Genomic DNA, 17,558 nt, shown 5'->3' with positions numbered 1-17,558 from the left:
GATATTATTGAGTAGGAGCAGTGGCGACTCACATTAAGTTAAATTGACTCTATAAAATTTAACAGTGTAGGGAAAAAAATTTACTTGTTCGCTAGCAAAAAGTCACAAATATATAAAAAAAAAACGTTAATTTTAACACCTTTAATCTCACTTTTCTCAAAAACCTGACGTGATAGAGCAATTTCGTAGCAGGATTCGTGTTCAGTGTACAAAAATACATCGGAAATGATACAGTGAGAAAAGAATATAGTCAATTTTAATATATATTTAGTTCAATACTGCCAACTAAACATTTACTTACAGTAAATAAATATTTGTTCAATAAAAAATTGATTGTTAAATCAAATTAATATTTCTTGTATCAAATAAATATATCTTTATATTTAATAAATATTTAGTTGGCAGTATTCAACTAAATATTTATTAAAATTGATTATATTTTTTTCAGTGTACCTTTATTCAAACAACAGAAACTATGTCGGCCAGTGTAATTGATGACAACAGTAATATTAAAATATGATAAGTAAATATTTAAAAAATGGAGTATTAATTCCTAATTTAATGTAAATGTTATATTTTAATTTAATATATTTATAGTAGAAATATATATTAATGTATATACAATGCATAAACTTAATATAAGTATGTATAAATATTCAATAAGGAGTTTTCACATAACGTAATAGCAATTACAAGTTAAAAATTCATACATTTAAAATGTAATGGAATACATCCAACATTACTAACACATGAAGTTTGCTAAATAAGTCTGTAACATTTAACACGCCGGTTTTGTCATTGTATAAACTATAAACAAAAAATAATACAGCAAAGAGATAGAATAAAATAATGTCACACACACACAATATTTTACCAGCATTTAAGAAATCGCTATTATCTTCACCTATATGTCATATTTATTAATCACATGGAAACGATACTATGTATTCGTGTAATGTTGTACGGCCTTTGTCAATCAACCGATACCATTGGCAGGTGGCCATTGTTGAGACTCGAAAGGGGAATAAGACCACAAGTTTACAGAACATCGACGTATCGGGATGGATATTTACAGGATCAGTGCCACAACATATGTAAGTGTATAAATGGATCTGCCTTTCTGCAAATTGCAAGATCTAACTGCATTCAAATTGAATTTAACTTGTACGTGCTAATATAGCGAAGGCTATTATTCCTATGTAGAACTTCGGTACATATTATTACCATATTTGGACGTGACATTATCAAGATTACGAAAGTAAAACAAATATTCATTGTATTTTCTGCCGTTTCTGTGAGCAAGTCGATTCACTTTGTTAATAGATTGCGGTTTTTTTTAGTGCGAATGAAAATATGACGCAGCTTGGATGATTTTATATGCAGAGTCTATCAATTATAAGGATTATTCGGATGAGGTTGCTCTGCCTACTGCATTTTGAGAGTACAATCAAACTTAAAGTTAATTCGATAATTATAAAACCTAACGAAGTCTAGAAAGCTGAAATTTTGTTTATAGTTTATATTATAGGTAGTTGTACAAACACTGCTACAAAATTTTAAGCCTAAAAGTAAAATCGGCTCATGGTTCAGATAATAAGCGGAAAAACGAATTATATAAAATTCATAGAAATTATTATTAGACATAAAGTTCCGTACTATTATCGAAAATATTCACTTATTTTACATTATACACATATTGGTCACTATTTTAGTTATTAAAGTCTTTTAGTCTTATATTGTACATTTTACTGAGGCGCAGGTTTGTTTCATAGTAAAAATGGAGAGCAAGTCAATTCGTCAACTATGACATACTAACTGCTGCGGAACTTTTAGTAAAACAGATATATGTACATACACAAATCATCAAATAAATATTGAGATTTACAGCATTAATGGAAAAATTGGGAAAGTTGTGTATTTTTTGGAGGAAATAATTATAAATTAATAATGAACGCAATAATAGGACTCCCGAAATTCAATAATAATAAATTAATGAAGGATATTACAAAAGGAATAACAATTGCCAAAGGAATAACAATTCAAAAGGCCTAACATTGCGACATAAAAATTGTGATACTAAAATGTAAATATTATAATGTATAAATATTTTTCTTACATTTACCAATATTTTATCAAAATATTTATTTCCGTAAATTGTATTTTATAATATAAATCATTTGTTATCCAGTTCGACTTGTTGAACAGCGTCCATAATAATTTAAAACCACTTCTGTAAATATAAATTATTACGTGTTACGCATTGTAATGTGTTCGTAATTACACTATTTTGTACTGTAATTATGCAAAGAAGTTTTTATTATTTTATATAGTTTATAGAACAAAGATTGTTAAACGTATAAATATATATGTTCGGTAAGTCTACTTTTGGTATTGCAAAATTTATTAATGCTGGAACAATCGAGAATATTGAAAAGAATTATCTTCCTCCTATCTTATTGATATAAAAAGGAAAAACTGTCTAGATTTAGATAAGAAATCTCCTTTTTTTCTTAAAGCATATACAAAAAAATTTATAAAAATCAATATAATATAATAGTGTACATTAACATATTCAATTTACAATATAAATATATTTGATATAACTTCAAGAATGTGAGCACTAAGCAATAATAGTAATAAAGATAATTTAAAAGATCTGATAAAAGTAATCTAAGATAAATATCAGTTAGTGGACATAACCCAATTATTAGATAAAATGACAAAAATTAAACATTAATTAATTATTTTAAATATTAATTTTAATGATATATACGACTCTAAATATATTCATTATTATTAAGTTTATAAATAACGAATTTATTTAGAAGTGTACGTATTATCAGAAGCTTAATATTTAAAATTTTTGTTGTTGCGTCCAATAATTGAGTCATGATGTTCACTAACTGTTCACTAATTAGTATATTTACCTTACATATTAAAAAATATTAAATAATTAGCTTGACCGTTTTAACATTAAATTGAAAATTTGATTATTGTTCTTTGAAGTTATTGTAACGTTAATAAAATGTATCTTTCATGTAACAAAATAAATACAATCGTTAAATATCAAAATTTTTATGAAGCATCTCACCTCTCCCACAACGTTTCGCGCAGCCTAGACTTCCTGGATTAACGTAATCAGCATTGTCCGTACCACAAACAGGATTGTATTCACTCGTCACCTACGATAAGAATATGATATTTTATTATACAGAGAGAGAGAGAGAGAGAGAGAGAGAGAGATCAATATTATTTTTTGGAAATAGGTGTAAAATTTATTTAACAAAATTCTCTCTTAAATTAAGAATTGTTTTAAATAATGTTACGTTGATTTTAGTGAGAAAAGAATTATAATTACCGGACAGTTTATTACGCATGCGTCATATATATTGTTAAGTATAGAAGAGGTAGTTGTTGTTGATGTTGAAGTAATTTCTTGTCTTCCATTGGATTCGGAAGCCACTGGACCGTCAAAGATGAAGCCATCTACTTGAGCCATCTCCACACGTGCGTTATCCAAATTCTGTGATTTATACATACATTCATCAAATTACGCTTCATATATTAGATTTCAGAAAATACAGAAATATTATTTTCAACAAAATTATACAGATAACTGAGATAACTTTACGGTATTGGTTTCAGAATTTAAAATAAATATTAAAATATAAAAAAGTACGAGTGCGATTATCTCTTGTTTTAATCTCTTTATTCATAGAGCGTAAAATAAAGATATTATCGTTACATAAAGGAAATCCTAATTATTAAGAATTAATTGACTCACAAACGTCATGATGTGTCTGTGTCATCACTTAATTTTTGTGCTTACAATTAGTAGAAGACATATACTTCTTGACAACGTATACAAATATCTAAAATCATTTAAATATTCTCTCCTATAAAAGAGCAAATTAAAGAATATTTACTTACTTGTGAAAACGCGGTAATGATAAACGGCCATGCAGTAACTGCAAGAATTATTCAATAAGATTGAGATATTAGCACTAATTGATGTATAAGAAGAACACTTCGCGCTATGTACAAAATATTTAAAATAATTTTCTTACTCAGTAATAAATAAAACATTTTGTTAAAAAATTAGTTTGATAAGAGATCAGCAATCGACGTTGTGTGATGTCCAAGATGTCCAAGATAATATCCTGAATATGAGTTCGATGATGTACTGTTTGGCAGCATTAGTTGCGCTTGCTCTTATATAGAACCGGTTGCCAACCAACGGTTCTGTCTGCAATGTGCGCAAGTATAAGCGAATAGGAATTCCCCAATATAATGATATGACCTATTCACTGCATAATAATTTTTTTCAAAAATAAAAGATTAAAAAATAGTGAAAATTAATATCCTTACAATATAAAAGATGTTTTAAAATAAAAAAAAAAACATGTGATGCTATTATTCAAATTCTTTTTCTAACAAAAAGTTGAAATAATAATGTTAGAATATTGGATAAGAATTCATCAGTACATTTAACAAAAAAGAAAAAACCTTTAAGAATTTGTCGTAGCTTATTCAGATTGTCTCGTTTCAACAAGTAAGCATTCATTTGTCAGATTTATTCTTATTGCACACGCATACACAAGAATTTAGTAATATTCTATCGACATAATTATTACCTTTGCAGTCGCGTTATTAGTAACTACAATAGAATTGTGTTGATCATCTTGCAGTGTTTTAAAACCATAAAAAATTAAGAGTTGCAGTTTCTATGTTGATATATGTGTGCGTGCATACTGCTGTAATTAATAATTGATAGCCGCAGTAATATTAAAATATAATAAGTAAGTGTTCATATAATGGAATATTAATTAATTCCCTAATTTAATGTAATGTAAATGTTACATTTTAATTTAATATAATTGTAGTAGATATATACTTTAATGTATATACAATGTATAAACTTAATATAAGTATGTATATATTCAGTAAGCCTGGCTTAAAACATAACGTAATAGCAATTACAAATTAAAAATGCATACATTTAAAATGTAATGGAACACATCAAACGTACACTACTAACGCATGAAGTTTGCGAAATGTTGATGGCCAAGAATTAATGGTTTGCGATCGTATATCAGAAATTTCCTCTAATAGACATCGTATACAAGTCTGTAACATTCGAAACACGTGACAGTTTTATCTCTTGTTTATACGAATAAAAGATAATAATAAGGCGAAAAGATAAAACGTTTTATATTAAAAATTAACATTTATCTTTACCTATATGTTTATCAATCATATGGAAGTGATGGCGGACCATATGGTATTCAATTACTGCTCAGCTGGCTATACGGTTCACAAGCCCTGATCACTCTTATCTCAAGTTCTTAAAAAATATTGAGCGCTATTAGATAATTTATTTGTCGAAATAAGAAATTATAAATGATTCAATAATCAAATAGAAGTAATAAAGAGAAGCTTTATAAAAATTTATGTTAAGAAAGTTTAAGTAAATTTAATGTAATAACGAAAAAAGAACAGTAATAGAGGAGTAATGTAGTACTTACGTGGATTGCAATTTTTCGCGCAATTAAATCTTCCTATATTCCAGTAGGTTACGTTATCGGTGCCGCATACCGGGTTGTATTCAGCAGTTGCGGTACATGGACAATTATTATTATTAGTAGTAGTATTAGTATTATTATTATTATTATTACTATTATTTATTGTCCCTTGCGTGGTACTACTCGGCGTGCTGCTGTTTGCTTCATCATTATTATCAAATATTATGGAATCATCGACGACGTTGCCCGACCAGTCTCTTTGCGGGAATGCCAAGGCGACCAACCAAATCAGGGTCAATACTTGCACAACTATCGAGTAAAACGACATAGTCAAACGTGCATATGCACATTTTAACGCAAATTTGCGGACAAATTCAGAAATCTCGAAGAATATATCAAATAAGAGCTTAAGAAATATCTCTCAATTTTTTTCTTTAAATATTTGAAGACTTAACAAAATATCGGAAATGCGTTACTCAAATTCAAACGTATCAGCTATCCATGAAAAGAGAATAGATTTTTGTTGTCTCATAGATTTGAAAAAAATAATCAAGAGCTATATTTTTTGTTACACTGTACTTACGTGCAAAAATATATTTCATGATTGTATCCGTGTGATATCGAATCCAAATTCAAGAACGAATAGAAATTAAACGAAAGCGTCTTGATAATACTTGAAAGAACAACCGAATGACTGTCTTTAGTAAACTGCTTTTCGATTTATATTAGTTGTCCACTCTTATCTGTTTCCGACTTGTTTCCTTATACAGGAAAAAACCAGTAAGAGACAGGCGGTTGGGGATATCCACGTTGCGTACATATTTGTTGCATTAACAGTGATTTCATGCATATAATGAGCATCAAATCGTTTATGGCGCCGTTTTTATCTCGTACAAATTGCTACCAAAATAAACTGGAATTTTTGTTTATTTCAGATCCTCAGTCAACACTATATTATAGCTAATTTATATATTTAATCACATAATGCGCACGAAATCATTGCAAATTATTGCAATTTAACTACAGCACAATCTGTCATTAAACTGCATAATTTTGAATAATCTGGTCTTTGGTGTGCTGTCACACGATAAATGACGATTTCGCTCATTATAATTTAAATTTTACAGAAATATTGTAAGAGATAAAATAACAACGTTTTCGCAGAATAAGTGAAAAATGCATATGTTATCCTCTCTATCATTATAAATATATCTATATAACATCCAGACAAGAGCTATTAGCCTTGAAAATTATACACGACTATGAACAAATCGTTTATCTCTTTTTCACACACATTCGCAGAGATATTGATTTCCTGCTCGTACTTCCTACATCATCCTCACGCACGAATGAGTTCTTTAAGAATCTAAAATACGTCAGCTCTCTCGAGCATGACGTACGTTAGAACCGAGGAAAGCTATGAGATTATCATACTTGTATTTACACAATTTTTCAAAAATGAAATCAATCTCGATGAACTGTGGGTCAATAAAACAGGTCTGTAATACATACAAAATAAAGTTGAGTTTAGATGCGTTTGAACGCTATTAGAGTTATTTGTATTATCTTTATCGATCTCATTAGACGTAAAACAAGGATAACTTGACACAAAAAGCTAATAGACATTTCTCTGACCGCATCCATTGTAGTGCATTTTTCATATTCGGAAAAGATTCAAATCGTCTTCTAAAAAAATGTAAAATTGTGTGTAATGCGTGTGTGAAAAAAAAAGATAAATAAATTGCGCATTATGCCCCCCCCCCCCCCCCCCACCCACCAATTTTCCCCCCCCCCCCCCCATATAAAGTTTCAAGGCTTTTTAAAACAAAAACCTTGTATCAGTTTAATATAAATATATATACATTTTGTCGAACTGGATTTCGTTTCTGATAAAAAATTATGCAGAGTTGTAGGAATCATCTGTATATTCACATTTTTCTGACGTTATGACAAATAAATATTGACTTAGAGGCGTATTTTTAACGGACAAATGAGAAAAATCTCTTGAAGTAAAAACGAAAAATTGTTCAAAGAATTCATTATTTCTTAAGTTTTATTTTAGATATTTTAAGATTTTTTGTAAGATTTTTTAGTGGCATCGAAGGATGATACTTGTAAAATTATTTTTGCTTACACGCGTGTCCCAATTAACGCTAAATATTCCTGAAATTCGTAAAATGTTTCCAAAGTCCCAAAATAACATTGCAAGAATATCCCAAAATATTTCAGAATATAAGAGCAATATTCAAATAAACGTTAAATATTTCATTCACATATCGTTACATATTGTTCTATATATATATATATATATATATATATATTCCGCAAAATTATAATTTTTCAAGAAATTCCAAATCCTGCGATCCCTGAATTAATTTTTAAACAAAATTGTACTGTCAAAAATACATTTCATTTATTTTCACCTTGGAGTCCAATTTTAGTGACTCACTTCACACAAGCGAATTGTTGCGCTCTTTGTGTATTTTTTCCCGTATAATTCTTATTTATTATGTGTGAGAACGCACGTAATTTAATTAGCATGCTTCAGTGTGACTCACATATTAAGATTGGACATAATATACAGTTTGCGTTTGCTAATAGAAAGGGATTTTATGCGTTTACGCATAATTTTTATTTATAGCAATATCAATCAACCGTGCTTTACCATGTATGGAGCTGCGATTCGATTCACGCTCAATGTTCTTGAAATCATTTATCCTTGTTGTTTATTAGTGATAAATAAGAATAAATAATACGTACGAGAATTGTAAGCATGGATCAAATCGCGGCTTCATACAACACAAATCATTTCAGCAACATGCAAGCATTGCAACAATGTTGCTGCGAGTTTCTGTGTTATATTTAGTATTATTATTATTATATAAAATATAGCACACGCTTCATATCACATATAGAATATATTATTTATAACAACACAGACCTCAAAGGGATGTCCTAAGGACGTCCAGAGGATATCTCTATGTTCCATGAATGTCCCAAAGATATTTCCAGAATATCTTTCGGATAAAGTGTGTTGTATGGCGTTGACCACGTTTGGACTGTTTGGAGACAACAAAAAAATGATACATGGAAATCAAGTCTGAGAGACTCACGTAGACTCATGTGGACGAGCCGATCGGTGCCAATATGGCGCAGCCCGATACGCGCTGATGCGCGCGACTCGAATCCAAACGTATCTAACTACTGTGGGCGAGACTGTCGCTGTCGACGCTGTTGTCGCTGTTCGATAAGCCGGGCGTGAACGTGAACGCGCAGGAAACGTCAAGCACACAGCCGAGATGTCGAGGAACGACGGCAAGAAAGACACCTCGGCGTCCGCGTTCCGTAAGATCGACGTAGACCAATATAGCGACAACAATTTCAAAGAGGAGGACGCGGACGGTGGCGTAGGTGCGCCCACCGGTCCGGACGAGAACGAGATCTTGACACTTCTTAGCCAATATCCTTTTGCGATACTTTAGCGTTCCGCAGAGTCTTTACTTTTCAGCAATTCCATCGTGAGATTTTTCTTAACACAATTATCAAGGGTAAGAACGCAGAGGCCCTAATATCGGTATTAAAGTCCGCACCGTTGGAGTGTAAGAATCAGCAAGTAAAGGTAACCTCAAACTGCGAGACAGTGATTCACCTTTTGTCGTGGAGCGACTTGTGATTTGCTAAATGGAATGGCACTGTGTACTTGAAAATTACATAAATTAATTGTGGAAAAATCATTATTCTAATGTAAATCGATTTAAATTTTGTGAACCAAGAACTTCTCGAGATCCACAATTAAAGGAGCATGTTATATTTTATTAATGAAAATTGTTTCGCAATTTGTCTGCTTTTGTTTTTATTTTATGATTTATATATGATTTTAAGGAGACCACTTGCAAATTTGAATATAGATGTTAGAGTTCATGTATGATTTATGAAAAAGTATGCAGTTTCAAGCTTGATAATCCAGCATGCTCCTAATGGGTGTGTTCAGTGAACATAACAGTTGAGTAAGCACTCAGTAATTATTGCCTGTGAGATTGAAGTAAACTTTTTAGATCTATGAATAAATCTAGAATATCCTAATCGCAAGTATAAACAAGTACATGAAACATTTTTCTATTTGCAGGACAGTGCACGAAATTTAACACAGAAGGTGCTTCTAAGTATAAAGTCGAATCAAGTGGACGATTGTTTAGCACAATTAGATCGTGACTTAATAGATGTTCTAATGAAATATATTTATCGAGGTTTTGAAATCCCGACAGAAGGTAGCAGTAGTCACTTGTTACTTTGGCATGAAAAGGTATTTAATATAAGCGGTGTTGGCTGCATTGTCCGTGTATTCTCTGACAGCAAACGGGCTTGAAGAGTTTTGTACATTTTGCAGTAACATGTTCATTATATCATAATTACCATTAATTCTTACTGTTATTCATCGTCATTGTTAATGCGATGAGGATGTAGATAGGCAAGCCATTCACAATTTTCCATATGGGAAATACAACAAATTTGTGTACATTTGTTATCAATAAAGTAATTTTTATTTCTTGTACATTTGGAGCAGTAAATTCCTTTCTGTCATACTTCTACCGTTCTGTCCTTATTTCGTTCTAAAGAGTATAAACAGATTGTTGAAAATTATTTAAATGAGGATTCAATTTTCCCAAATGTATTTTTCATTGTAAATTTTAAACTGAACACTATTACAATAAATTTGAATATTATCTCCAGATTTGTATAGGTTTTACTTAAATTTTATACTCTTTAGAGTTCTGAGATAAAAGGAAACATAATATATGATATATTATTTTTATATAACAACAATAAGGTCGTTCTCATGTTTTTAAACATTTCTTGTATATACAATACTATTATTGACCGTTACAATAAGAATTGACGATTAATATGACGTTTGAGTTGGCACAAAATAAAAGTATAAATATATAATTTGTGGAATAATATACCCCAACATCTTTATTATTTTATATATATCTATATATATATATATAACAAAAACTATAGTGCAACCGATTAACGGCAACATAATGACGTTAAGTCCTCTATACCGGATATTTAGGTTCTATCATTGCTTGTATAATAGAATATGTGAGATTAGGATGTTATGCTGATTGTAATATTAATGGTTTATCTGACTCTCGTGATATTATCACATACAACACTGGAAATTCATTGTAAAACTGTTTACTCACATTTGTCCTTTACTGTGAGCATAATCATATTTGTTTGATGTATCAGGTACAGTGCACTCACAAATACTGCATTTGCTCTGTAAGAAGTATAAATTTCGTTTAATTGAGATATAAATGTAATATAAATAATACCCTTCATTTGCTATGACATGACACAATTAAAAAGAAAACAAAATTTTTCAGAAAATAAATTCCAATGTTCTGAATTATTTTGTAATAATAATTTTGAAATATATAATCTTGGTGTAATAACTGATGACAAGGAGTAAAAGTATGTTCTTTCTTTTTGTTTTTTATATTTCCATTCTTTCTCTGCAAGCGATTTAAAAAAATGACAATTTTTAATTATGTCATTATTGTAGCGACTAAGTAATATGTTTCTAATTTTTGGCTGCGTTATTTTTGTTTCGATTGGTCATTTTGACACTGTATACTTACTGCCCCTCCTTGAAGTACTCTTTTAATGTATTACTGAACCTTTTGCTAAACTTTACAAATTCTCTTTTACGTTGATCTAAGGCTTGTTTACCAGCTGAACCAGGTATAAATGCAGTAACCTCATTCACAGCATCTAAAAGTTTCTTTATTGCACTCGCAATTTCTCTGAAAGAAAGTATAATTGATAGAACTAATTCTATATAAAGATTATAGATATAAATATGTTATACACACTTGATTGTCTCTAGAAAAGTCTTTCTGTCTGTAATTTCATCGGGAATTCTGCTAAGTATTCTCTTCAAAGAAATCGATTTACGATTCAATTCTTGGAATGCATCTTCTGAGCGTGCTGAACGATACTCCACAGCTATAATCAAAGGTAAAACGCATCTGCTTATTTTCAATCTTATAATAATCAGATGTAGATAGTAGAGTGCTACGATAATATTATGTACAAACACAAAGTAATTTACATAAATAAAAGATATATTACCATCGTAATCAGAAGCAGTGCCTTGTAACCGTAAGACACTTTCGTTCATATCAAGATTCAGCTCTGCTCTGCGTATTATACCCATAATTAAGTCGTATGTAATCCCAGGATGCGAACTCTCGGCTTTTGAGAGAGCCGCACGCAGAGTTTGTGCCGCCATAACATTTTGTCTTTCCAGCTGTAAAAATTTAACATGTTACTATCTGACAGACATTCTTAACAAGAGGTTCTGTATCTAATGGTGTAAAATCAAAAATATAATACAAAATAGAATTCACAAGATACAATTACTCACAATTTTTTTTTCAAGTCCACTCATTCTTTTACTGTTAAAAGATAATTATTCTGTACAAGACGTTGAACAAGACGAAGATTGAAATATTATTTATAGAAAAGACACAAACGTCTCGGGAGAAAACACATTCAGGTGATACAATCTTGATAAGAACCTTTATCAAACTTTATCAAAAGGTGCAAAGCCCAATGCAAGATACAATTTACTGTACAATTTGTGCGCACAAATTTTTTCAAGTCCATTCATTCTTCCACATTTAAAAGATAACTATTCATTATCAATACAAGATGTTAAACGTAGATGAAAATATTTATGGGAAAGACATGATTGTCTTGGGAGAGATATTCAGCCGATACCTTGGTTAATATTGGCCTTAATATGACGGGAAGAACCAGTGATGTAACTGGGGTCTCATCGCCCATTGTCATCCTTCACCGTGTATGTTGTTGTTCAAGACGCCGAGAATGAAAACAATTTGATCGTGGATTCGAGACGAGGCGCAAAGTCGAGGCTGTTTCACAAGATACGGTCACGACGAAAGAATTGTTTACACGCAACTGGCACGATCACGACTCAACCAGCATTTAACTTTTCCTCTATGACAGCTGTCACAATAGGCGCTAGACACGCGGAAATGAGGTTACTCGGCGCTGCCAACATTACCACAACTCGAAAGTTGTCGCGGCCTCGCGTCGTCATTGGTCACCACAGCAAATAGGCTTGCTCATTATTAGTGCAACTTATTATGCTTTTCATTCTTCCTCTTTCTCTTAATTCCTAGTAACGGTGTAACCGTTTCGTTTTAACTTGTTACTTGTAGAATAATCGACGATTAATTCAACCGTGTCTGAATTACTCGAAGCAAAATTTCTAATTATATAATTTCTTATTACATACCTATATCAAAGAGAAACCTTTTCTCGACATTTTACATAATATATAGAATCGTCGAAATCGCCCGATGGGCTAGAAATTAAATTCTTTTTTAAATTAAAGAAAATTACAGAGAGAGAGAGAGAGAGAGAGAGAGAGAGAGAGAGAGAGAGAGAGAGAGAGAGAATAGTTGATAGCTATATTGAGAAGACTATATAAAGAAAAAGATCGAACTTATAAATACGCTAGCAATCTTGAAAAAAAAAATACATAACAAAGTCATAAATTAATAACAAAAAATTAAATGCTTATGTTCATCGAAATTTACGATCAATAGTCGTCATTTATAACAGATAACGAATTGAAAAAAGATTATTTACAAATTTGTATCTCAATTGAAATTTTAGAAAAGGTATATAAATTAAAAATTGTGGATCATTTAAACACATTGTGCAAGTATATAGAAATATACTTATTATTTAAAGTTCTATAATAAAATTCTTCAAATTGAGATATCTAGCAATGTAACTTCAATGTAAATTTTATTTATTGTTAAATACTAAATGTATTATGATAATAATCATTACGCTTATTTGTGTATAAATAAAATGGGAAACGGTATTAAGTTTTTGTACATACGTTGAAAAATAGATTCAACGAAATTATAATATTATGTAACGTGAACTATATGCTAATGCTAGATTCAAATATACGCTAACATCGTAAAGCGCGTTCCGAGTATGAACATCATACGGGAACCGAATGCGCCTAGTTTTCGAAAAAAAGTGAAATTTTCGCTGCGTAACGCTCATTTATATACTCTATCCAAAAGCTAGCGTTCTCCAATGAGCGTTCGAATTCAACGCCCGCAGCGAGGCAGCGCGTTGATTGGCTGGCGGGCGAGTGGTGGGGTTTGACGCCCGCCAAGTCTATATAAATCGCGCATAAATCGCGCGACCGCGCTATTGCGAATATATGACATTCCCATCAGTTCGGAGCTGCTACGACCACCCGCGATACGTCGTGTTGCATTGAACGAAGGACTACAACCGTAATCCTGACTTCGTATAGCATGATTCTGCCTTCAAAATCGAATAATCTAATTCCAGAAGATAGAGCGAACTTCGAATTTAGATAAATCATAAGAAAAACGGCTCGGAAGGATCGTTGGAATTTACCAACGAGGTATTCAATAATTATTATCTATATTACTAAATTATATTAATACTTTTACACGCGACATTGAATATGCGAGAAATATTTTAAGAATCGATCGCTTCTAATTATCTGTCGCCAAGCATTACGATTGACGACAAGGTTTACAATGCATTGTATATACAATAGATCGCCTTTTATTGTAACCGTCACTGTTGCGTTTCCTATAATTCGAATTCGCGTCACATGCTGTGTAAGATGTTTGTCCGGATGTATTTTATTTTTATAGTTTTGCACACACGGCACACGGCTTCGGAAAAGTTTATACGACGAAGTTTGCATCGGTCGTTTCAAATTTTTAGATCGGAGACGACGGGGACATGATATGTCGCGCTGTCTCAGCCAACTTCATTATGTCAATCGCACGCGTAACCGCCGCCGCGCCATCATGTAGTGTAATAAGTGTAATTGTTGAGAACGTGTAACACGGCTACTGACGATCGCGCAAGTTTTGTCGCGTGTTCCATTGAGCTCGCAGTGCGGGAATCCCAAACGAATACGGGATCGTCTGCATGGTTACTGAGCCACCTTTTGGAGCCTGAAATTCTTGGGCTAAAAAAGAGTGCGGGATTCGGAAAGCAAAATGTTGCGAGATCGAGGGAGTCAAAAGTTTTCGTGAAAATCGCGACATACTTGTTCCATGCGGAAGATCGCGTTTTACCGCCCACCGGCCGTGTGTTTCAGGACATTCGCGTCGTGATGATTCGAAAGGAGAGGAGAGACAGGATGCAGAATCCATGAGATCCGGCAGCCGCTATCGAATATCAATTAAGCAGCACGACTGGAAGCCGGAAATCCTGTTTGCAACGACGAACGAGAGAAGGTAGATGCTAAATATTAATGGCCAATATTCTTCATTCCTGTGGGAAAAATTTTACTGTAAATAAAATGCAGCAATACAGCTGAAAATAAATTTTGCAATATTCAGAAATATAATTTTAGAGCTAAATGAAATTGTTTTATAATAAGAAATAGGATATAATAATCTTGACGTAGTTGTCATTTTTTATTCTTAAATATAATCGCAGATAGATATGGTAAAAAATCTTCTGGTTAGAGAAGAACAATAAAAATTTTTGCAAAATTAATTGATTAATTAATTAGAATTACGCAAGAAATTATTGTCAATATTGAAATTTTTTTTTTAATTTTTAATAATACTGCCTTATTAAATTTTCAATAATTTTCAATTATTCTTTAAATATGTTTTTAGATATTAGTAAAAAATCTAATTAGAAAATTGTACAATAAAAGCTTTTGCAAAATATTGATAAAAATCCAATTTGAAAATTATATAATGAAGGCTTTTGCAAAATTAGTTAATTAATTACTTAGAATTGCGTAAGGAATCATTGTCAATATTATTGAAAAAGAATAGTTTTTCCTGCATAGTGATCGACATGAGTAACGCAATTGCCTTTTACGTGAGGAAAGAAATTTTATTGGTAACGTAGGAACGTCCAAATATATAAACAGCGTGTATAAAAGTATAAAAAATAAATATTAACAGCGCACACGCGCGCCGTTATTTCGTGAGTCTTATGAATAACGAGTCGGGGTCGCGATGTACTCTCGACCACGCAATTGGGAATACGTCGCGAGCACAGTCAAGAGTACGATAGTATATAACTACGATAGTAACAGTAATAATAATTTTAACAGTATAGCAACAGGGAAAATAGGCGAATCGTTTACTTTGAAAAAGATAACACGCTGCTGAGAACGAGATTGCTTTTACGATCCTATTTGTATTATCTATTTAGCTGTTCTTACGTGAATCACAGTATTTCTTGTTTACAACCTTCTGATGTTATTAAAAATGTGAACTGTGAGAAAGGCGATTTCCAAGGATCTATCGCAGATCGCAGATCGAGATTATATATTACTACGAAATATTACTTCGATTTTTGGGATAGTACGCAGCACATTCTCTCCAAAGTGGTCAGTACTTCAATCGCAATCATTCAATCGCAATAAACAGTCGTGATAATTGTGACTGTTATACAGCTAATTTTAATTAACGTTGCATTAAAGTTATACACTAATTCGCTATTAATTAAAGCATTTCTAACACACATACCTCTCTCACACATACCTATGAATACTTATATCTACTAATTGCATCCCGCGAAAGTTTTCTATGTTCGAAAGACTAATCTCGAAGATCTATAATAGATATACGAGGGTAAATTAAATATAAACGAGAATTTTGTTTTATTATTTATTGAACGAGAATAAAAATATAAAGAAAACAAATTATTTTTCTACATAGTTCCTTGCTGCATTAAATATATTTTTGCCAGCGGATATAGGTAGTTTGATCCCGTTTTCACAAAAAGTAATAGGTTGTGTCTGCAGCTAATTACGCACGATTTCTCTACACTTGCATCGTCCACGAATCGTATTGTCCTCCCAATTCTTCTTTCAGTGGTTCAAATAAATGATAATCGTATAGAAAGATTTGTCTCAATGCGATTATCATTCGAGAACGATGCCAGTAGAGGAATTTCTGCGCAATTTGTTGCGGACACAACCTACTAGTTTTTATCAAAACTGCCAAACTGCCTATCCGCTGGCAAAAATGTATTAATGTAGCAAGAAATTATGTAGAAAAATAATTTGTTTCCTTTATACTTTTATTCTCGTTGAATAAATAAAATAAAATTCTCGTTTATATTTAATCTACCCTTGCATTACATATTTTAAAATTTACCATTTATTTTGAATGAGGCCTCATTCTATTTTCAAAGTGTGATATAAACGATTTAATCTTTATATATATTATTACAGTTTTGTAAATGCAAAATTCTATGATATCCTATTGATCCTGAGAAAAATCTATCTTTCCCCTTTTTTTCGTCTTTATTATAAGTATAATGAAATTATCTTATCTCTCTCTACAACTAACTCCGACTCGGATCGAGATTTCGTTATACGCTTGATCGCGTTTATCTTGATATTGGCGTAAACGACACGATCAATTTGACTTGAATTCAAATTTCTTCTAATCCAGAGAATTGTATGGCACATTCAATCGGGTTTCGTTTCACCGAAGATTCGTTATAACGGAATCACGCCGATATTCGTCGACGTATCGTGTGTTTACGGATTTCGATTTTGCGCCAGAAGTGTATTCTCTGACGATGAGGAGCTGCGCGGAAGCTCCGTCGTGAATGCGATATTAATTAACGTGTAATTGATATCCATATCCCACGGTTCGCTGCTCAAGGGAGGATCTACGATGTCTATCCTCCTTCGTCCTTATTGTGTAACTGCACTCGTGTATAGTTGCTCCGCGGCAAACACTTGCTTGCTTTATTATCTTAAATTATTTTTCTCGGCTTCGTTCGCGAAGAAACGCTTCTCATGGCAGTCGATTTGTAATCTACACTAATCATCCTTAATTGACGGAGTCGATAGGCGATTGGGGCCAATCGCATGCAACGATATCACGTGTAAAGTTCTCTTAATTCGTATATAATGCTATTTCGCCAACGACAGACAACGATATC

At 31.9% G+C, this 17,558-nt stretch overlaps 4 protein-coding genes and 1 pseudogene across 6 annotated transcripts; 1 reads left to right on the top strand and 4 right to left on the bottom strand.

Annotated features, from left to right (window-relative positions):
- LOC108760406 (uncharacterized) overlaps positions 1–4,197 on the bottom strand; it is a 20,595-nt pseudogene extending 16,398 nt beyond the window's left edge.
- LOC108760402 (putative uncharacterized protein DDB_G0286751) lies at positions 905–6,575 on the bottom strand. Of its 2 annotated transcripts, none has more exons than XM_018506354.1 (4): positions 6,106–6,575; positions 5,526–5,831; positions 5,255–5,344; positions 905–921 (listed from the first exon to the last, which is right to left on the bottom strand). In XM_018506354.1, the coding sequence occupies exons 1-3, from the start codon at positions 6,122–6,124 to the stop codon at positions 5,286–5,288; spliced, it is 384 nt and encodes a 127-aa protein (XP_018361856.1). In that variant the 5' UTR covers positions 6,125–6,575; the 3' UTR covers positions 905–921; positions 5,255–5,285. The 2 variants fall into 2 exon arrangements, with proteins under 2 accessions (XP_018361856.1, XP_018361854.1); XM_018506352.1 differs by lacking the exon at positions 905–921 and adding an exon at positions 4,918–5,127 and having other exon boundaries at positions 5,239–5,344; positions 6,106–6,573.
- LOC108760403 (uncharacterized) lies at positions 2,181–4,318 on the bottom strand. Its single transcript, XM_018506355.1, has 5 exons — positions 4,068–4,318; positions 3,931–3,968; positions 3,359–3,523; positions 3,092–3,182; positions 2,181–2,230 (listed from the first exon to the last, which is right to left on the bottom strand). Exons 1-5 carry the CDS (start codon positions 4,084–4,086, stop codon positions 2,181–2,183), a joined length of 363 nt encoding a protein of 120 aa, XP_018361857.1. The 5' UTR covers positions 4,087–4,318.
- Positions 6,576–8,677: 2,102 nt separating the features above from the next.
- Positions 8,678–10,040, top strand: Arpc5 (Actin-related protein 2/3 complex, subunit 5). Its single transcript, XM_018506351.1, has 3 exons — positions 8,678–8,982; positions 9,069–9,141; positions 9,649–10,040. Exons 1-3 carry the CDS (start codon positions 8,822–8,824, stop codon positions 9,886–9,888), a joined length of 474 nt encoding a protein of 157 aa, XP_018361853.1. The 5' UTR covers positions 8,678–8,821; the 3' UTR covers positions 9,889–10,040.
- A 14-nt stretch (positions 10,041–10,054) lies between these two features.
- Positions 10,055–12,783, bottom strand: Ccm3 (programmed cell death protein 10 Ccm3). Of its 2 annotated transcripts, XM_018506350.1 has the most exons (6): positions 12,315–12,783; positions 11,664–11,841; positions 11,405–11,537; positions 11,171–11,335; positions 10,733–10,809; positions 10,055–10,132 (listed from the first exon to the last, which is right to left on the bottom strand). In XM_018506350.1, coding segments are annotated over exons 1-6 (627 nt in total). In that variant the 5' UTR covers positions 12,387–12,783; the 3' UTR covers positions 10,055–10,130. The 2 variants fall into 2 exon arrangements, with proteins under 2 accessions (XP_018361852.1, XP_018361851.1); XM_018506349.1 differs by lacking the exon at positions 10,055–10,132 and having other exon boundaries at positions 10,550–10,809; positions 12,315–12,770.
- Between the last annotated feature and the right edge of the window lie 4,775 nt (positions 12,784–17,558).

Source organism: Trachymyrmex cornetzi, unplaced genomic scaffold, assembly GCF_001594075.2.
Source record: "Trachymyrmex cornetzi isolate Tcor2-1 unplaced genomic scaffold, Tcor1.1 scaffold223, whole genome shotgun sequence".
NCBI classification, from domain to species: Eukaryota; Metazoa; Arthropoda; class Insecta; order Hymenoptera; family Formicidae; genus Trachymyrmex; species Trachymyrmex cornetzi.
Note: the sequence above shows the minus strand (reverse complement) of the source record. Positions and strands in the feature narration are given on the sequence as shown.